Below are 21,739 nucleotides of genomic sequence, written 5' to 3'. Positions count from 1 at the left end.
TGGCCTGCCTTTTACTTTTCCTTACTTTCTGTGCTTCCCTGCCCGAGGTTGAGTCCAGACAGGACTGTTTTCAGATGAAGACAATTCTAATCTTCACGTTGTCACGATACAACACAACCCCCCTTTATCGAATAGCGCACGTGGGTCAGGTGCTCTGTAAATAAATTTACAGATGTTCCCCTCTCCAGCTTTTGCAAAATTCCAATATCTGGAGTAAGCCCGTTCAGTCGAGATCTCTGTGCACCCGATTAAAGTACTGACTTTGTATTAGTTCAGTATGGAGACAGTTCTGCTTCTCCTGGGTTTTGCAGGAGGTTGTTGTAGGACTTATATATTGTCTTGTCAATAATGTTTATACAGTCAACAGCCTTAGGAGAGAGACTGTATTAGTCTATAGATTGTATTATTCAAGGGCTAGGTTTAATGGTGTACACCATCATACATGGTGAAAAAAAAGGGTTAGTGCATTTATTTATATGTGTGTACGCATGTACCATGGTGAGGTCAGAGGACAACTTGTGGCAGTCAGTTCTCTCTTCCTACCTTGTAGGTCCCAGGGATTGAATTCAGGTAGCTAGGCTTGGTGGCAAGTACCTTTAGTAAGCCATCTTGCTTGCCTGGATTTCTTTATGTAATACATGGATTAATCTTTTGTTGGTTATGTATGTAATAGATCTACTCTTAGTTTGTACCTTTTTAGAATGTTGTCACTACAAGAAAAGTAAAAGCTTTTCCTAATCTTAGTTGATCAAATTTTACCGTTTCCATGGGAAACAGAAACAAACAGAACACAGTGTGCCTGTGATTTGAGTGTTTTCCTGTTCTCTATTTATGTTTCTGTGGAAGAGCAAATCCTGCTCTTACTAGTCAAGTGCTCTTCCACTGACTTACATCCCAGCACAAGTTTTCCATCTTAAAGTCTGTGATCTCTTTCTTCTCAGCAAAGAATGGCCGAGTGGATTCTGAGGACCGGAGGAGTCGTCACTGCCCATATCTGGATACCATTAACAGGTCAGTGATAGAAAGAGGATGAGGAAAAGGCTTGGGGATATGTCTCAGCAGCAGAGCACTTGGGCTGGCCTGTCAGAGGCCCAGGGTTTAATCCCAGTACCATACAGTCAAAAATCAGTGGGTTTTGATATGCAGAATATAGTAAAAATTTTGTAGAAAATTCTCCAAACTGAGCAGTGAACAGTTCATTCAAATTTTCCTCATTTTAAGCCTTTTTGCCTCAAGAAGCCTTGTGCTTCTTGCCATGTTCTTCCATGTTGTCTCTTCAGAGTGGCAAAGTTTGTTTGTTGTGTAGCTCTGGCTGTCCTAGAACTCAGTCTGTAGACCAGGCTGCTCTGGAACTCAGACATCCACCTGCCTCTGCCTCTGGAGTGCTGGGATTAAAGACATGTGTCACCATTGCCTGTCAAGTGAACATCCATACACAGTAAAAGCTTTTAGCTGATTCTGAATTTCTAATTTGTAACTAAGGGATACACGTGTACCTGAAGTTACAGTAGCATACTGAAATACTTATTGAATCCACACCACTTATTGGGTGCTATTCTAGATTTTCAAGATTCATTAAACCAAATATAATTATTTTCTTTGTTACTGAGGCACTTTGAAGAAATTTTAATATCGACTTAAGCACCGGGTTAAGGGAAAGAGGTACTTACAAGAAGGCAAGACACACCTAAGAGCATGGGTGTGGGCTTCTCGAAGAAGAGCTGTCAAGACTTGTGTTTCTTCAAGATTTAGCTGTGTGTGTTCTTTCACAAGTTAGTGTGTATTATGTGCGTGCAGGTGTCTGTGGAGGCCAGAAGAGGGTGTCAGTGCTGGGCACTGAACTCCAGTTGTCTGCAGCCATTGCTCCTAACTGAGGAGCCTTCTCTCCAGGCCCCAAATGTGATTTTTGTGTATAGCAGTGATAGTCCTCTTATCTTGTATTTTCTTTGATTTCCAGTTGTCTACAGCCTATCTTCTAAGATAGTGCTGTCCAGTAGAATTCTCCACAATACAGAATTGCATTTAAAATGCTGTTTGTTTTGTTTGAGACAAGGTTCTGATATATGGCCCAGGCTGACACAGAATTTTCGATCCCCCCACCTCAGCTGCTCAGTGCTGGGGTTGCAGGTGTTCCCCACCAAGCCCATCAGTAATTGCTTTTCCTAAGGGTTGTCCCTTGTAGGACGTACAGGCTACACATGACTCTTGAGATTTGAAGTATGGCTTTAGCAGTTGAAGCACTGAGTTTTTAGTTTCTTTGTCATACTTGAAATCAAATCCAGGCCTCTCATGTTGGACATGCTTTACCACTGAGCTATACTTCAGTCCAGGAACTAAATTTAAAACTTAGTTATCAATGACCATTTGTGGCTAACTGGTCCCTCAACAGTACAACTATTAATATTTATTATTAAATCTCTCTCACAGTTGTGGATTCAGTGGACATAAAAGGCTTTTTTGTTCCTTTAATGTTGAACAGTCACATGTATTGCTTTGTGTTTTAATGACCAGGTCTAGTTGTTCTTCAATTTCTTCAGGTGCTTGCTCCCTCATCTATCTCTCTCTCTCTCTCTCATGGATTTCTTTCTTTTTTTTTTTTTTGGTGTGTGTGTGCTAGGGTCCTGTGTTTGCTGGGCAAGTGCTCTGCCATTCAGCAGAATCCCCCAACCACTTTTTACCATTTATTTATTGAGATAGTGTTTCTCCGGGTTACAGCCCTGGCTGTCCTGAAACTGGCTTTCTAGACCAGGCCAGCCTCAAACTCACAGAGATCCACCTGCCTCTGCTTTCCAAATGCTGGGATTAAAGGTGTGCACCACCATTGCCTGGCCGGTTTTTTTTTTTTTTTAAACAAAGATAAAATTTTTATTTATTTTTGAGCTAAGGTCTCACTGTGTAGCCCCAACTGGCTTGGAGTGCAGTGTGCAGATTGGGCTGGCCTCAGACTCACAGACATCCACCTGCTTCTGCCTCACAAATGCTAGAATTAAAGGTATGTGCCATCATGCCTGGCAGAATTTCTTGTCTCTAAATAGACGTGTTTACACTTTATGTCCTCTCACTCTCTCAGTGTTGCTGGACTCTTACTTAGTCCTCTTTGTTGTTTTTCCTGCAAAGAATTTGAATATAATGGAAGGGTCTTTGTTTTTGCTATCTTACTCTATAGTCAATGATGATCTGGGACTTGTAGTCTTGCTGACTCAATCTTCCAGGTGCCAGAATTAGAGGAGTTGGGCCTCTGTGAAAAGTTGTCTCATATCCGTTGGGGGAGTGGGACCAAGACTCCCTGAAACATGCCAAAATTTGACTGTTGGATATATTACATATATTCAATATTTATATAGTTACATATGTTCAGTGCACATCCTCCTGTTACTTTAAATTGTCTGAGTTTACTAATCCCAAATGCAGTGTCAAGTACTATGTAAAGTAGTCATTTAGGGAATAATGCCAAAAGGGAAAATGTCTGTATATGTTTAGTGCAGATGTAACTCTTGTTTTTTCCAAATATTGATCCACAGTTGGATGAATCTAATGAAAAAGTGTGTTGTGGGCATTTGCTTTTGCTGCAGACACTTTGAGCCTGCTCTGGATATGTGGTTTCATGTTAATGCAGTCTCTTAAGGATGTACGTGGCATTGTGGCATGGAGAGCCACCACTGCCTCGTCCCTGTTCATTGTTCCTGTGCTCTGTCTCTCAGGAGTGTGCTGGACTTCGACTTTGAGAAACTCTGCTCTATCTCCCTCTCGCATATCAATGCGTATGCCTGTCTGGTGTGTGGCAAGTACTTTCAAGGTAAATAAATGGCATGAATGATAAATGCGTTAAACTGTGAAGCTGTCTTTTTTTTTTTTTTGTGGAAAGTAAGTTATTCTTGGGGACCATGTTTAATAGTTTCTCTCTGTCTTCCCAGGAAACTGGAGGTTTTCTCCTTGATCAGAGTTGAGCACATCTGAAAGGGAGAAAGAATTAGTCCTAGGTCTCCTGGCACCGAGCTTCTAAGTTTCTTTCTTTTCCCCCCACCCTCTTTTCCTTCCTTTTGGCACTGGACAGTGAACCTAGGTTCTCAGATGTACGAGGCAAGTGTTCTACCACTGAACTGCATACCCAGGTCCTGGGTTTCTGAGTCTAATGTTTTCTGCATTTATATCTTTGCTGTTTTGAGGTGGGGTCTGAGTACGTAGGCCTGGCTTACCTTGAACTTGAGCCTCCTGCACCAGGCTTTCTTGTGCTGGGTTTTGCAGGTGCCCTATCATCATCTCCTGACAATACTTATTTAGTTCTTTTCTGAAAATGTATTATTTTAACTCATTTAGACCAGCAAGTAGTATGCATGTACATAGTATAATGGGAAAGTAAAAAAAAAAAAAAAAGAGAGAAGCCACATTTTTTTGCTTTTGTAGGGAGCTTATGTGAGATCAAGGTTGATAGATAAAACAATCAACAAATCCTACATTAATGATTTCTGCTAGACTATATAGCAATGAATAAAAATGAGGACAGAGGGTAGTGAAATACATGAAGGTCAGTTTTTCTTCCCCTTTGATATTTGAGACAGTACTTCAGTATGTAGCCCTGATTGACCTAGAACTCACTGTATTGGCCTGACTGACTTGAGCTTACCTCAGGTCCCCTGTCTCTGGTCATCTGAGTGCTGGGATTGTAGGTGTTGTCATCCTGCCTGTCTCCAAAGTCAATTCCTAAAAATGTATTACATTTTAAGGTTAGTTTTATATATCAATGTGGATATTTGTGGGCATGTGTGGAAGTCAGTGGACAGCTTGTGGGAATTGGTTGTCTTTCCACCATGTGGGCTCCAAGGATTAAACTCAGGTCATTAGGCTTGGTGGCAGATGCCCTTACCTACTGAACCATCTTGCCAGTTCCCCAAGGTGTGTGTGTGTGTGTGTGTGTGTGTGTGTGTGTGGTGTATATTTTCAGACAGGGTCTTGACCCTCCTGTCTTCATCTCCCTAATGCTAGGATCACAGGTGTGTGTCACCATGCCCAGCCCTTTTTTTTTTTTTTAAATATGGAACACTGCACAAATTTGCATGTCATCCTTGTGCAGGGGCCATGCTAATCTTCTCTGTATCATTCCAATTTTAGTATATGTGCTGCTGAAGCGAGCACCCTTTTTGTTTTTCATGGTTTTTCGAGACACATTTTTTTGTGTGTGTAGCTCCAACTTTCCTGGAACTAACCCTGAAGACCAGGCTGGTCTCAGACTCACAGAGATCCACCTTTCTCTGCCTCCTGAGTGCTGGGATTAAAGGTGTCCTCTCAGCCTTTATTTCTGATGTTTTAGGTTAGAATATGGAATGATGGGTCTCATATGCTCCTTCATACACATGTGTCCTTATGCTTTGTTTTCATTTCTTTGTTTGTTTGCTTTTGTTTTGCTTTTTGAGACAGTGTTTCTCTTTCTCTGCATACAGCCCTGACTGTCCTGGAATTCACTCTGTACACCAGGCTGGCCTTGAACATAGAGCTGTGCTTGCTTCTGCTGACATTAGAAGTGCGTGTTCTGCTCCTCTGCATTTGAATGTGCTGCAGGAGAGTGATACTAAAAAGAGGAGTGCTGGAAGGGGATGCGGACGTTATCCCAGCTTCTCAGGGACCTGAGCTGGAGGGTTGGAAGGTGGAAATTTGGAGACAGCTTAGTCAACTTAGCAAGATTGTGTCTCAAAATGAAAGAGTTTGGCAGGGTAGCCTGTAGTTGGTTTTTCTTTTTTTTTTTTTTTAATTCTTTGTGGGCCTGCCACCCTGCTCCCAAATAAATACATGGAGACTCATTCTTATTATGAATGCCCGGCCTTAGCTTTGCTTATTTCTAGCTAGCTTTTCTAAGTTAAATTATCCCGTTACATTTTGCCTTTGGGCTTTCTTCTCTCTCTCTCTCTCTCTCTCTCTCTCTCTCTCTCTCTCTCTCTCTCTCTCTCTCTCACCCTTTATATTATGTCTTTCTTCCCTTCTTACTCTGTGACTGGTTGTGTGACTGGGTGGTTGGCCTCTGGCATTCTCCTCTTCTTCTCCTATTCTCATTCCTCCTTGTTCTTTGCTTCACTCAAGCCTAGATTTTTCCCTCCTATTTATTCTCTCTGCTTGGCAATCCCACCTCTCCCTCTTTCCCGCCTCACTATTGACCGTTCAACTCTTTATTAGATCAGTCGGGTGTTTTAGGAAGGCAAAGTAACACAGCTTTACAGAGTTAAACAAATGCAACACTAAAGAATGCAACACATCTTTGCATCCTTAAACAAATATTCCACAGCATAAACTAAGGAAACTTTCACAACAGTAGCCTAGTGCTGGAGCATTGCTTAATGTGCGCAAAACTCTGGGTTAACATTAGTACTGCTAAACAGGAACAAACATAAAGGGATGTAGCGAGGACAGAGGACAAGGGACAAGGGTGCAGGTGGGAGCTAAAGACAGCTGATGGGAAGGCAGCCTCAGGATAGGTATATCTGTGTGTGTGTATTTATGTTCTTATGTATTAAATAACTTTTTTTTGATACTCCTAGTTTCTGATACATATGAAGTTAGTTTATATATATACTTTTGTTTGTTTGTTTTTTGTTTTGTTTTTTTGAGACAGGGTTTCTCTAGTTTTGGAGCCTGTCCTGGAACTCACTCTGTAGACCAGGCTGGCCTTGAACTCACTGAGATCCTCCAGTCTCTGCCTCCCGAGTTGGGATTAAAGATGTGGATTAAAGACGTGCCACCACCGCCCGATCTACATGTATACTTTTATGTTGAAACTAATTTCCCTAACTTATGTCTTAGTGTTCTTTCTGGTTCTCTTTGTGAGAGAAGTTTATGTGGGGATTAATTTCATGGATGGCATAGGACTTACTTTGTTTTTGCTTTTAACATGTTTTGCACAAAGTAATGAGGCAAGAGCAGACTTGATCTGTGCCTTTTAGGCCTTTCTCTGACAGCCCTTCCCCCTTTTCCACAGGCCGGGGCTTGAAGTCTCATGCCTACATTCACAGTGTCCAGTTCAGCCACCACGTCTTCCTCAACCTGCACACTCTCAAGTTTTATTGCCTTCCTGACAACTATGAGATCATCGACTCCTCACTGGAGGATATCACAGTATGTGTCCCTGGTTGCTGGTGTAGGCCACGTTGTTTTGTGAGCTATCCCAAGGGACTCTGGGAAGGGCCCTGCTAGAGAAAGTGAAAAAGTAGAATAAATTCAAGTTTCAAACTAAGTTCATGATGATAGTTCTGCGACCAGGAAGATTCTGTCCTGCCTCACAGCCCTGGGAGGCTTGGAAGCCTGGCAGGGAAGAAAGTTCTCCACTCTTGAGCTATATACACAAGGTACCCTACTGGAGACTTGGGCTCCTGCTGCCTTCATAGTCCTGAGCATCCTGGGGTTCTGGCAGCCATTGATCATGGAGTTGACCAAACTGTAGGGATAAAGACAGATGTGAAATTCAGTGACTCAGGATTAGACATAAAGCCCCTTGCAGATGAGCTCTGTGGAGGACTTATTCCCCTACTTCGGTCTTCATCCCTGGTGGCTGAGCCTTAGGGTGTAGTGTGGGGCATTCATGACCAGGGAATTTTTATTTTCTGGATATACTTTGTGAGCCCTGTTTACAACAACCTGTGTGTTCTTTTTGCTTGGCAGTATGTGTTGAAGCCTACTTTCACAAAGCAGCAAATTGCAAACTTGGACAAGCAAGCCAAATTGTCCCGGGCATATGATGGTACCACTTACCTGCCAGGGATCGTGGGACTGAACAACATAAAAGCCAATGACTATGCAAATGCAGTGTTGCAGGTATGCTCAAGAAAGAACACTGGGGAGGGGAGAGTAACTGGAAGCCGCCAAGAAGTTAACACTTTCTTAGAGAGCACAGTCGGAAGGTCCCAGACCCGAGGTCTCTGAGGACTCCACCTGAGCATTTGCTCTGCAGCCAGCAGCACACTCCTTTCTGGCCAAGGGGTGGCTCCCACATGCTGAGGGATTTTTCAGCTTCTAGGCTTATGGCTCCTGCAGTCTCCAGATTATGAGAGGCAGAGGACTCTGTTCCTAGGCTAGGCCAGAATGAACCACTATGGTGGGGTCTATTTCTTTTTCTCTCTTGCTCCTTCCTTCCTTCCTCTTTTTTTTTTTTTAATTTATTTTTATTTTTTGAGACAGGGTTTCTCTATATCTCTGTAGCTTTGGAGCCTGTCCTAGAACTCGCTCTGTAGAGCAGGCTGGCCTTGAACTCACAGAGATGGCCTGTTTCTGCCTCTGGAGTGGTGGGATTAAAGGCATGCACCACCTCCACCTGACTCTTCCTTCCTTTCTGTGTATATGTATGTACTGTGAGTATGTATGTGCACGTATGAATGCAGGTTCTTGTGGAGTCCAGAGGAAGGTGCTGGACACCTTGGAGCTGGAGGTGCAAGCAGTTCTGAGTTGCCAGACGTGGGTCCTGGGGGTCCTCTGCAGGATCAGGATGCACTCTAAACCGCTGAGCCATCTCTCTAGCTCTGAATACTCTTTAAAAAAAGACATTTGATTTTGCTTGCTTTTTTGTTTGTTTATTTGTTCAGTTGCTCTGTGTGTGTTGTTTTTTTTTTTTAAACTAGGGTCTTTCCCAGGCTACTCACTACATAGTTCAGGCTGTCTTCATACATAGTCCAGGCTGGCTTCTCTTCTGCCTCAGCCTCCCAGGTACTTTAAGTCCTTCATTCACTAAGTGTTTGTCAGCCTTTATTTTGTGTGACTCAGTGAAGGACGTTTTTCTGAGCTCTGGCAGCATTTTCTGAGGGTCAGTTCCTTCCTTCCTTCCTTCCTTCCTTCCTTCCTTCCTTCCTTCCTTCCTTCCTTCCTTTCTTTCTTTTTTTTTTTTAAGATTTATTTGTTTATTATGTATAGTGTTCTGCCTGCATGTATGCCTGCAGACCAGAAGAGGGCATTAGATCTCATTATAGATGGTTGTGAGCCAATACATGGTTGCTGGGAATTGAACTTGACCTCTGGAAGAACAGCCAGGAAGAGCAGCCAGCGCTCTTAACCTCTGAGCCACCTTACCAGGCCCTAGGGTCAGTTTCTTTTGGACATTTGAAGGCTGTCCTAGTCCTGTCACAGGCTTTATCTGAATGTTAGCTGGAACAGCCTGGCCCTGAGGGGTCCTGCAAAGGGCTTTGTGCTAACTGGAATGCTTGATTTCCAGGCTCTGTCTAATGTTCCTCCTCTTCGGAACTACTTCCTGGAGGAAGACAATTACAAGAACATCAAGCGCCCTCCAGGGGATATTATGTTTTTGTTGGTCCAGCGGTTTGGAGAGCTGATGAGAAAGCTCTGGAACCCCCGGAACTTCAAGGCACACGTTTCTCCTCATGAGATGCTTCAGGCTGTTGTTCTTTGCAGCAAGAAGACTTTCCAGATCACCAAACAAGGTGAGAGACAAGTCACCCACATCTCTGACTTGAGGACCGCATTTCAGGGGCATCTCAGAGCCAGTGAACACTTTTATTTCCAGTTGTCAGTGAATCCTGATAGGACATGAAGGAACTGTCTGGATTGGGGGTTAGGGTCTTCATTCTTTTCTGATCAGTGGGTCCAAAGAGATTTGTGTAGGGGACCGAAGAGACTGCAGCTGTATAAAGAGAATACAGAAATCTGTTTTATTTGTCAGAATAATGGTGTTGCTTATGGGAGATCCTAGGCAAGCCCCTGTTGTTAAGTAGCTGCCGCTTGTGCTGCTCATTTGTTGTGTCCCCTGTTGGGTACTCAGGGAAGTTTCCCACTCTTTCTCTTCTCTCAGCCCAGCTCTAACTGCTGCTGAGTGAAGTCTCCGGTTACTCTTAGTAGCTGGGTCTTAAGCAGTACCACATCACATCCATTTGTTCATCTTGCGCTCTTGGTTTTGAGATAAGGTCTCACTCTGTAGCCCTGACTGGCCTGGCCCTCACCCCAAACTCACAGAGTATTTGAATTCTTCCTGTCTTTGCTTTCCCCACGCTGGATCATCCTCTACTTTTCTTCCTGAGTTTTAGAGCTACAGGTTGAGGTATATGATCGCTTTCTTCCAGGAAATGCCAGGCTAACAGGAAAGGTATTTGTATAGGAAGTAATTAGAGGATGTTAAGTGCTGTGATGAGAAAAGCAGCTTCTCCAGCTCGTGGAGCAGAGACCCAGGTAGACATATGGGTAGAGTCCTGAGTGCTGGGTAGAGGAGGAGGTGGGTTGGTAATAGGCATGGCTAGGCAGGCATGGGGTTCCAGTATAGTTTGGGATGCCCAAATGTGTCTGGCACAGAGAGTTAAGTAGTCACATCTTGGATTCCAGGGTCAGTGGAGAACCAGGGTAGTGGTTAGGAAAGGGGATTTTCCAGTTTCTGTGTCTTTGTAAGGAGACTGGGTTTTATCTTAAGGTTGAAAATCAGTTGGCACTTGCCAAAGTGTGACAACAGTTCCATGGGATTGGGGGGTGGTGCACGCCATTAATCCTAGCACTGGGAGGCAGACACAGGCGGATTTCTTGATTTCAAGGCCAGCCTGGTCTATAGAGTGAGTTCCAGGACAGTAGGACACACACGCAAACACACACACACTATTCTGACCTGGGCATGGTAGTCCATGTGTATAATCCCAGCACCTGTGAGGTGGAGATAGGACTCAAAAATCCCAAATCAAAATAGAAATCCCATTATTCTGATTGAGGAATGAATTACACAGAGAGAAAGGTCAGTGGCTTGGTTTTTAAATTTTTTTTTTTTATTATTTTGTGTGTGTAAGTGTTTTGCCTTTATATGTATGTCTGCATACCACATGCATGCCTGGTACCGGAGGAGGCCACAAAAGGGTGTCAGGTCCCCTTGAAGTGGAGTTACAGACAGTTGTTAACTGCCATGTGGGTGCTGGAAATCAAGCCCAGGTCCTCTGAAAGAATAACAAGTACTATAAACTATTGAGCCATGTCTCCTGCCACCTCTTCCCACAATACCTTTTTTTTTCTTTCTTTTTTTAAGATTTATTATGTTTACAGTGTTCTGCCTGCAGGCCAGAAGAGGGCACCAGATCTTATCACAGATGGTTGTGAGCTACCATGTGGTTGCTGGGAATTGAACTCAGGACCTTTGGAAGAACAGCCAGTGCTCTTAACTGCTGAGCCATCTCTCCAGCCCCACAATACCTTTATTTTTAAATAGACAGGTTCCTACTGTGCAGCCCTAGCTGTCCGGGAACTCGCCATGTAGATCAGACAGGCACAGAGATCCACTTGCCTCTGCATCCTACATGCTAGAAATAAAGGCATGTGCCACCTTGGTTGTGTAGTAGAGCCTTTCAGATTCTCAGGGACTTAGGAGAAGAGTACTAACTAGGAGATGATAAGAGAAGTAGATGAGGAGCTGAGACCCGGGGTTTAGGAGTTTGGGGCAACAGAGAGTAAGATACACTTGGGAATAGATAGTGTATGTTGACCAGAACCTCACGATTTATTTCCAAATGAGCAGAAGTTGCAAAGACATTTGAGCATGGAGTTTCATAGTTTGCAACAGGCCAGTAACACTCTTCTGAACAGGGGGCAGCCACCTCCTGTGCTAGATGAAGCTTTACATATCCAGCATCCAGATTCATAAAATTACTTGGTTTCTGCACCAACTCTGTGAGGTCTCAATTTTGTTTGATTTTTAAGATTTCTTTGTGTGTGTGTATGTGTGTGTGTGTGTGTGTGTGCGCGCGCGCGCGTGTGTGCCCGTGGAGTGTGTGTGAGAGTGTGTATGTGTATGTATATAAATGTGCAGGTGTTCCTGGATTCTGGAAGAGTCTGTTGGATCCCCTAAAATGGAGACTGGAGTTACCGGTAGTTGTGAGCCATCCATTGCAGAGGCTGAAACTGAACTCAGACCCTCTGCCTAAGCAGTGAGCTTTCTTTTGTTTTTATGTCAGGGCTACAACAAGATATGATATTTTTATAGAGAAATTTATTTTGTGTACTATGGGTGGTTTTGTCTGTTAGCCTTTCCTTCAGTTTTTGACACCTTTGCAAAGTTAAAGCATGATGGTTAGAGTTGCAGAAAAGCCTTAGCCCTAAGAGTAAGCTTACCTTGTTTCCTCTTCCATAGTCGTAGTTTGCATTGTCAGTTAAGTAGTTTCCCCAGTGTCTGAGACCCCAGTGCCTGGGCATTATCAATTGCGTAGATGTGTGTGGGTACATAGAGAAGTTCTTGCTTTGGTCATTTGTAATTAAATTGTGTGTGTGAATCTAGGAAAGCAATTTTGTAGAGCTGTCAGGCCTTTGGAATCAGGAGATGAAGTTAAAGCAGAGTACATAGCCTTATAGATTTTAACTAGATGAACAGAGGGGAAGTGAATGGAGACAGACATCTGGTAAGACAGTAGCTATTGTCTCAGACATACTTGGGAGGTCGGCACCTAGTTTCTTCTTAGGCACTCTTATCATGGGCCAGGAATGTTGCTTGTTCCCAGAATCCTTTGCTTTGCATTGTGTGTGGATGCTTTCTTAGAAATAGCACTCTAAGTCACCTTCCTGAAAGATAAGTCTTTAAGATAGGGAAGTGAGGAAGGAAGTCAGAGCCACTCTGAAGGTGTGGATGTTACAGGGCTGTCATTCATTATTATCGCTGGGTGGTGAGGTACATTCTGGGATGGAAGTGACAGGGTCCAGCTGTAGATCAAAATATCCAGAGAGAAAGAGAAGACTAAAGAGTAAGCTTGGGGGACTAGAGAGATGGCTCAGTGGTTAAGAGCCCTGCTTATTCATCCAGAGGTCCTGAGTTCAATTCCCAACAACCACATGGTGGCTCACAACTATGTGTAGTAAGGTCTGGCACCCTCTCCTAACCTGCAGTTAGAACACTGTATACATAATAAATAAATCTGTAAAAAAAGAATTAAAAAAAGAGTAAGCTTGACCTTGAGGAGTGTGGGTGTTTGTTGTCAGGTAGAGGAGGATGCACAGGGTGGAGGATGCGTGGCTGGAGAGGATGAGGAGAACCAGCTAGTACATGCTTCTGAGCTTCACCATGTTCTCTCTCCCTTTGTTCCTAGGGGATGGAGTTGATTTCCTGTCTTGGTTTCTGAATGCTCTGCACTCGGCTCTGGGCGGCACCAAGAAGAAGAAGAAGAGTAAGTCATGCTGCTTGTCCAAAGAGAGCCCCATTTTCTTTGTTTTTGCTTTTTTTTCCTAGAAAAACATTTATACTTATACTGCTTCTTCCATTTTGAGACAAAGTCTTGCTGGAGCCCCAGCTGGCCTGGAGCTTAGGTTCTTCCTGTCTCAGTTTCCTCTGTACTGAAATGACTTAGAATGCATGATTCTTCTGCTTCCACCCCCAGAAGTTGGGATTACAGGCATGTGCCATTAGGTTATGCTAGACCTGAATTGATCTTGCCCTGTTTTTTATTAGAATATGGTTATATTCTCAGTTTATTTTTTTTTTCCTGGTTGTTTTGTTGTTGTTTTATCTTTATTTTTTTTCCTAGTTGTTTTATCTTTTTTTTTTTCCTGGTTGTTTTGTTGTTGTTTTATCTTTATTTTTTTTTTTTTGAATTCTTTGAAATATATTCTTGCTGCCTAGCCCAGGCTGGGTTGGGATTTGTGATCCTCCTAATCTAGCCTCCCTTATACTGAGATTACAAATATATACTGCCTTGCCTGCCTGGCCCCAGTAGTTTTTAAGCAGAAATGCCAGGAAGATACTGGGTTAAGTGAAGTAAGACATAGAAGACATGGCTGTGTCTTGTCCCTCCAGAAGTGAACTTCCAGCGGTTACCAGAGGCCTAGGGCTAAGGGCTCTCAGCCAGAGAAGTTAGCAGGAGGAGGAGCTTTCAGTGTTCTTTGGCACAGTGGGTAAAAGTGGTTGACATCCACTAACTGTGTACCTCAGTAGAGCTCCTAGAGAGGATTTGAATGTTTTGAGCACAGGGAATGATAAATGTTTAGAGATGAACATGCCAATTAGCCTCACATGGCCATTATTGTACTATGTATTTATTGAAATAGCACTCTGCTCCATTAATTGATATTGTCTTGGGTATCAATTAAAGCTCGTTCACCTCCAAATGTTAGGATTACAAGCATGTCATTTTGCTCAGATTAAAATGTTTGTTTATTTAATATGCCTGCATGGGTGTATGTGCACCACACGTGTACAAGAGCATTCCATGATCAGAGCCTGTCAGAAGCCCAGCGATTGGAGTGACAGGTGATTGTGAGCCATCTGAAGTGGGTCCTAGGAACTGAACTCTGGGTCCTCTGCAAGAGCAGTATGTGTTCTTAACTGCTGGGCCATCTCTCCAGAATAAGTCAAAGCTTGGTTTTGCTGTTATTTTTGAGACAGAGTTTATATGTGGTTCTGGCTGTCTGTCCTGGAACTGACTGTGTAGACCAGACTGACCTCAGACTCACACAGATCACCTCTCTCTGCCTCCCAAGTGCTGGAATTAAAGACAAACACCACCACATATTGGCCAAAGCATTTTTTTACAAATCAGAAATGGGTATAATTATGCTCTAGAAATTCTGACCCAGTTTGGAATGGAGGGTGGGAGCATTGTGTTCTAGACTCTTCGATTCCTCCAGTGCTAGACTGGTGAAGGACTGAGCTGGATGATAGAGCAGACTGAAAAGTGGCTCTGCTTGTAGGCACATGACTAAACTAAACTTCCTTCTGACCCTCGGCTTCTCTTGTTTATATTGAATTCCAGTTACACTTTGTAGCTTATAGACTGCAGAGTCAGGTGAGTCATCCTAGAGACATAAGGCAGTGTAGCTTTCTTTTTTTTTTTGTTTTTCAAGACAGGGTTTTTCTTTATAACATTCCTGGTTGTCCTGGAACTGCTTTGTAGGCCAGGCTGGCCTTGAAATCACAGAGATCTGCCTGCCTCTGCCAAGTGCTGGGATTAAAGACCATGCTCTGCTGCTTGTCTTCTTTATTTGATTGATTGTGTGGTTGTGTATGTGTTGTTTGTTTTGAGATCAGGTCTTGCCTTGTAGCCTGGGCTAGCCACAAACTCCCAATCTTCCTTCTTCACTGCCTGAGAATAGGTGTGTCCCACCACACCCAGCTTCTGTCTTCTGGGTTCTGATGGCTCTGCTGGGTGAAGGAGTTGGGTTCTTACTCTAGATAGCTCTGCCCTGTCTGTGAGGTAAATTTAGCCAAGCTCATTCTCTCAGGTCTCTAACTTGTGTTTCACTGGGATTCTGTGACCCTGTGTGCTTTGTGTCTTTGTCTTGGTTTTGTTCTTGATTAACATCTTAGTCATTTTTCTCTCTTGTCCAGTATAGGTTACAGCCTTTTGAAGGCAGAAATACCTTGACTAAGCTGCTTTTGAGGCCGTGTGTATTTGTGTGTGTGTGTGTGTGTGTGTGTGTGTGTGTGTGTGTGTACACCTGTGAAGGCCAGTGCTGAGATTAGAAGTGAGATGGGCCTTACCCATCTAGGGATCAAATTCAGGTCTTCATACCTGATGGAAGGCTCTTTACTGACCAAGCCATTTTCCACTGTACCTATTTTTGTTTTCATTGTTTGAGGTAGGATCTCATGTGGCTAAAGTTGGATTTGAACTCTTGATCCTCCTATCTCCACCTCCCAAGTTCTAGAATTATAGGTGTGAACTACCACACCCAGTTCTATGTCCAGTTCTGAGTGATATTTTTTTTAAATATTTATTTATTATTTATTATGTATATAATGGTCTATCTGTGTGTATGCCGAGGGCCAGAAGAGGGCACCAGACTTTATTACAGATGGTTGTGAGCCACCATGTGGTTGCTGGGAATTGAACTCAGTACCTTTGGAAGAGCAGGCAATGCTCTTAACCACTGAGCCATCTCTCCAGCCCCTGAGTGATATTTTAAAAAAAGATTTATTTTATGTGTCTCAGTGTTTTGCCTGCCTTTTGCTATGTGTACCATGTGTTTGCCTGGTTCCCTCAGAAGTCAAAAGATCGCATTGGAGCCTCTGGAATGGTTGTGAGCTACCATGTGGATGCTGGGAATCAAACCTGAGTTCTCTCTGCAAGAGCAACAAGTGTCCTAAGCTGCTTAGTCATCTCTCCGGCTCTTTCTTTTTAAAATGATTATGTTTTTAAGTCATTCTTTTCAAACTCACATTTTTCCCCTTTGACCCAGCCCAGTGGTTAAAGAAAGTTGTGTGGAGGAGATATAATGTAATTACTTAGGAAAATAACTATGTAAGTACAGTGATATATGTTACAAGGTGAAGCTTCTGTGCTTAAGAAGAGCTTGAGTCTTACACTGTTCTGGTTTATACCAGAAATTAAGAAGTTGGGATATGTTCTTGACATGCTTTCTGGCCTCACAAACTTTGTATTTTGCTTTTTGTTTGACAGCTATTGTGACTGATGTTTTCCAGGGGTCAATGAGAATCTTCACTAAAAAGCTTCCTCATCCTGATCTGGTGAGTGTCCAGAATAGAATTCTGGCCTGATATATGTTACCTGGGGGCTTGGGGAACCCGGAGCTTAGAGAATAGACAGAATGTGCCCCACAAAGAAGTTGACAAAGCACCTGCTGTTTTGTGCCCATAGTGGCCTTGTACTGTGAACTTCAGAGTTGGTAGCTGGTAGTCTTGGTTGAAGTGGTTTGACCGCTGATTGGTTCAGCTGAGCTTCTTGAGAACTTTTTAAATAGTAGGGTATATAAGTAAAACCCTTTCAAATAGGATTAGTGTTTTCTTTAAGAGTTGGTCTACAAGGGAATGGGTTTGAGTGGTGTCTTCAAATCCGTGTGCCATTACACTTAGTTCTCATTAACCCTCTCCTCTGTTGCCCTGCTCTATTCCCAGTGCTCTCTTCCTAGCAGGTTTCTTTCCACAACAGTTCCTCCTCTTGCTTCATGTCCCTTGTATTCCCTTTCCCACTCTTCCCCCTGAAGGTCACCTTCTGTCAGCGATCGATCGCCTTTCTAGTTGGATGACCACATGCATGCACACACATGCCATCAGTTTTTGAATGAATACTGTCAGGTGGTTCTGCATACAGCTGCCTGGGCTCTGGACTAGGGAAGATGTAAGTGAGCATCATGTCTCTGTGGGTTTGCTTCCTGCTGTTCACTCCTTTTCTCTTTCGTCTTCTCATTCATTTCCAGCCAGCGGAAGAGAAAGAACAGCTGCTCCATAATGATGAGTACCAAGAGACGATGGTAGAGTCCACGTTCATGTACCTGACACTGGACCTTCCCACCGCCCCACTCTATAAGGATGAGAAGGAGCAGCTCATTATCCCCCAGGTGCCGCTCTTCAACATCCTGGCCAAGTTCAACGGCATCACTGAGAAGGTAGCCACATTGCCACCCTTGCCCTGTTTTCTCGGTTTGTATTTTAACTTTATCATCACCAGCACCCCTTTTTTTCAGTGTTGACAACAGGGCTTTGGAAGTAGAAGGCAAGTGCTCTACAGACAAGTTACTCCCTAGCCTCTGCGTCTTTTTCTATTTCAGAATCAACGCATAAATATCATAGTCTTACTCTGAATGTACTGTCTTTTTCAAGTCTCCCAGCCTCTCTGGTGTTTAACTCTTAACTTTGGAGCCCTTCTTACATGGCTCCTGCCTGCCTCTGAGAACTGTAAAGAAAAGTGGGAGATTCAGATGTTTGGAAACTCAAGAAATACAGAAATCTCATCTTTAAAAAGAGAATTTTTATTTTGTTGTGTTTCTTGAGGTAAGGTCTCGTCTAGCCAGCTTAGCCTAGAACTTGCTGTGCAGCCAGAACCAGCCTTGAATTCTTGATTCTCCTTCCTCCACCCAAGTGCTGGCCACCACTTCCAGCTCCAACAATTATTATTATTATTATTATTATTATTTTGATTTTTTGAGACAGGGTTTCTCTGTAGCTTTTTTGGTTCCTGTCCTGGAACTAGCTCTTGTAGACCAGGCTGGCCTCGAACTCACAGAGATCCGCCTGCCTCTGCCTCCCTAGTGCTGGGATTAAAGGCGTGCGCCACCACCGCCCGGCTGTCCAACAATTATTTCTAATTTGTCTATTTTGCTGTTATTTTTTGTTAATAATATAGGTACTTACTGTTAATTCAGTCTCAGTACAAATTGTTGGACTTTTTTTTTTTCCCTGAGGTAGGGTGTTCTTTGCTGTCCTGGAACTCACTCTATAGACCAGGCTTGCCTTGAACTCACAGAGGTTCACTTGCCTCTGCCTCCCAAGTGCTGGGATTAAAGGTGTGCACCACCACCCAGTTAAATTGGACTCCTGGGGTGGGAGAAAAGAACCTTGAACTATTTTGCAGTGGCATTTCCTTCTAACCTAGCTGGCAGGGACTGTGTAGACCCCATACTCTTATTTCCCTTGCTATCTTTTTAACATTTTGGAGAAGTACCCAAACCCTTTCTTTTGTAAAGTTTCTTCATTTTCTAGATGACCTTTCTCTCAGTTTGCTGGGGAGCAGGTCTGTAAGGCCCCTCACTATGCAGTGTCAGAAGTGAGTCTCTTACTTGCTGTTTTATAAGGTCATTGTCCAGATAGTATTGAAGCAGGCATATTCTAATTTAAAATCATTATTTTCTTGGGGTTAGTGAGATGGCTCAGCAGGTCAAAGCCCTTGTCATGGAGGTCTGGAAACCTAAGTTCAGTCCCTGGAACCCACAGTGGAAGGAAAAAACAGACTCCTGGAAATTGCCCTCTGGCCTCTAGACATGAAATGTGGCACATCCACTTTCACCCAACATATCTCTCTCTCTCTCTCTAAATTGAAAATATTTTCTATTTCCTTGAGCAATTTGTGGATCTCAAGGGGTCTGTTTTTCCGTTTAGAACTCAGTCAGTTCAGATGGAAGCTTTGACTGATTGTTTCTGGTTATGATTAGTCTTTCAGTCCTATCTCTTAACTAAATGTAAGCTTAGGTTTTACTGGGGTTTGAGCCTCAACCTCATGCATACTAAGCAAGTGCTTTATTAGGGTATATTCCCAGACAAGGATAAGAATTTATGTTTAACCCCAGCACTAGGGAGGCAGAGACAAGTGGATCTCTTAGTTCAAGGCCAGCCTGGGCTTCAGAATAAGTTTCAGGACAGCCATAGTTAAACAGAGAAACCGTGTCTTGAAAATCAAAGAGAGAGAGAGAGAGGAGGAAGGGGGGAGGGAGGAAGAGAAGGAGGAGGAGAAGGAAGAAGAAAAAGAAGAAGAAGAAGAGGAGGAGGAGGAGGAGGAGGAGGAAGAGGAGGAGGAGAGAGAGAGAAAGGAAAAGAAAAGAAAAGAAAAGAAAAGAAAAGAAAAGAAAAGAAAGAAAGAAAAAACTATTCTCAGGGCTGGAAAGATGGATCAGCAGTTGAGAGTGTTGCCCTTGCAGAGAACCTGGGTTCAGTTTCCAGCATGCAAGTGGTACCTTACAACCATCTGTAACTTCAGTATGAGGGAATTGGCATGCTCTTCTGGCCTCTCTGGGCACACATGGGTTCATAGACAGGCAGAACACCCATCCACATAAAAGAAAAAGGGAAGCCACTAATGTTCACTCGCTTTAAGCCCCTTGGGTTGGCAGGTCCTGGCCATTCCCTTTCTTCTTAGGCCATGTAGAATGAGCTCACAGGAAATGTGACCTGCTACACTACTTACACAAGCCCTGAGATTTCTTCTCAGATGTGAGCTTCGGTTGCCGGGGATTCTGATAGACCAGTGCCTCCTGTGTGCTGAGTACAGGTTTTTACCACAGAGCTACTCCAGCCCAGGTCTTAGAGCCTTTAAGACAGAAAGGATGGAAGAAGTTGTTAGCCACTTCCTTTGGAATACTGAGGGTGCTTCACTGTTACTAAGGCAAGAAAAATTTCCCCATTTTGAGTAAGATCTGTTTTGTTTTTCAAGACTGGGTTTCTTTGTAGCTTTGGAGCCTATCCTGGTACTTGCTTTGTAGACCAGGCTGGCTTTGAACTCACAGAGATCCCCCTGTTTCTGTCTCTTGAATGCTGGGATTAAACACATGTGCCACCATGCTGCCTGGTGTAAAGTAAGATCTTTCTGGTGGTAATTCAGCTTTTAACCGTTGTTTTCATTTGGTGGTTTTGTTCTCCGTGTTTGCCTGAGCCTGCACAGCTATGGTATTAGTTTCAGCAGTGTGATCCTATACTGGCTGAAGCAGTTCATTGTATTTTACTCTGTGTTTGCTCCATTGCTGATCTTAGCCTCTTTTGTGATTTTTGGGACTGAGTATTTTCTAAATTTTAGGTGTGATACTGAGCAAAGCTCAGTCCCTTTTGTACTGAGTGCTGACTCTGAGTGCTGGCACTAATGTCATGAAACTGTTTTTCTAGGAATACAAGACTTATAAGGAGAATTTCCTGAAGCGTTTCCAGCTCACCAAGCTGCCTCCATATCTAATCTTTTGCATCAAGAGATTTACTAAGAACAACTTCTTTGTGGAGAAGAATCCGACAATTGTCAACTTTCCCATCACGTGTGTATTGCCCTACTTCATTCTGGTGGGGTTCCCCCCCCTTTCTCTTTTTGAGACAGGGTCTTATGACTGTCCTTGAACTTGGCAGATGATCCTGACCACTTGAAACTCCTGCCTGAGCCTGTTGTAGGAGCTGCTTGCTTGTTCCGGCTGCTCAGTCCAGAAATAATCACCCAGAAACTGTATTAATTAAATCACTGCTTGGCATATTAGGTCGAACTTCTTATCGGCTAGCTTTTACATACTGATTTAACTAATTTCTATTAATCTGTAACACCACGTGGCTGTGGCTTACTGGATAAAGTTCCGGCCTCTGTCTCCTGTGGGGCTACATGGCTTCTCTCTGACTCTACCTTCTTTCTCCCAGAATTCAGTTTAGTTTTCCCTGCCTACCTCTATTTTGCCCTGCTCTGCTATAGGCTCAAAGCAGTTCTTTATTCATTAACCAATAAAAGCAACACACGGACAATAAAAGCTCCCACACCATCAGCCTCCCAAGGCCACAGCTGTCCCATCTGACTGTGAGTCTGGATTATCTTTCCATAGTGTTCCTTTTGGACTGACTTGGTTGAAGATTACAAGAACCAGCTTCCTACATCAGAGAAATTAATGATTTTGCTGGAAGGATGTATATATTTCAGAGTCCCCAAAGGCGGATATTGTAGTCAGAGTTTTTCTGTCCCGTAGCTGCTCTGAGGCTTGTATTAATTACAAATGCTGGGCTGGAGCTGGAGAGATGGCTCAGGGGTTAAGAGCACTGGTTGCTCTTCCAGAGGACCTGGGTTCAATTCTCAGTACTTGCATGGCAGCTCACAACTGTCTGTAACTCCAGTTCCAGGAGATCTGACATTTTCATACCCATGCACCTAAAATAAGATTAAATAAAAATTGAAAAACAAAACAAAACAAGTGCCCAGCTAGTAGCTCAGGCTTATTACCAACTAGCTCTTACATTTTAAGTTAACCCATATTCCTTATTTGCACTCTGCCACGTGGTGGCACCTTTATTAGCATGGCGCATTCATCTCCTACTCCCACTTTATCTGGCTGGCAACTCCAGACTCCACCCTTTTTTCTCCCAGCATTTACTTTTTTTCTTTTTTATTAATTTATTTATTAAAGAATTCTGTCTCTTCCCCACCACCGCCTCCCATTTCCCTTTCCCTGCCCCAATCAAGTCCCCCTCCCTCGTCAGCCCAAAGAGCAATCAGGGTTCCCTGACCTGTGGGAAGTCCAAGGACCACCCACCTCCATCCAGGTCTAGTAAGGTGAGCATCCAAACTGCCTAGGCTCCCACAAAGCCAGTACGTGCAGTAGGATCAAAAACCCATTG

At 43.5% G+C, this 21,739-nt stretch overlaps 1 protein-coding gene and 1 non-coding gene across 3 annotated transcripts in view; one reads left to right on the top strand and one right to left on the bottom strand.

Annotated features, from left to right (window-relative positions):
• Positions 1–21,739, top strand: part of Usp39 (ubiquitin specific peptidase 39) — a 35,070-nt gene that overhangs the window by 1,737 nt on the left and 11,594 nt on the right. For both annotated transcript variants that reach the window (XM_050132868.1, XM_050132867.1), the window contains exons 2-10: positions 942–1,011; positions 3,702–3,796; positions 6,965–7,101; positions 7,645–7,797; positions 9,185–9,410; positions 13,029–13,106; positions 16,335–16,402; positions 17,092–17,280; positions 20,264–20,406. In XM_050132868.1, the coding sequence (XP_049988825.1) occupies positions 942–1,011; positions 3,702–3,796; positions 6,965–7,101; positions 7,645–7,797; positions 9,185–9,410; positions 13,029–13,106; positions 16,335–16,402; positions 17,092–17,280; positions 20,264–20,406 (1,159 nt within the window). The remainder of the gene's footprint in view (positions 1–941; positions 1,012–3,701; positions 3,797–6,964; positions 7,102–7,644; positions 7,798–9,184; positions 9,411–13,028; positions 13,107–16,334; positions 16,403–17,091; positions 17,281–20,263; positions 20,407–21,739) is intronic.
• LOC126495279 (U6 spliceosomal RNA) lies at positions 5,027–5,133 on the bottom strand. The gene has a single exon (XR_007590126.1). It is a non-coding gene; the product is annotated as a U6 spliceosomal RNA (small nuclear RNA).

This window comes from Alexandromys fortis, unplaced genomic scaffold (genome assembly GCF_014885135.2).
Source record: "Alexandromys fortis isolate MF-2015 unplaced genomic scaffold, M_Fortis_MF-2015_v1.1 scaffold_397, whole genome shotgun sequence".
In the NCBI taxonomy this organism is placed as follows: domain Eukaryota; kingdom Metazoa; phylum Chordata; class Mammalia; order Rodentia; family Cricetidae; genus Alexandromys; species Alexandromys fortis.
The sequence above is the reverse complement of the archived record's forward strand: the minus strand, read 5'-3'. Positions and strand labels throughout refer to the sequence as shown.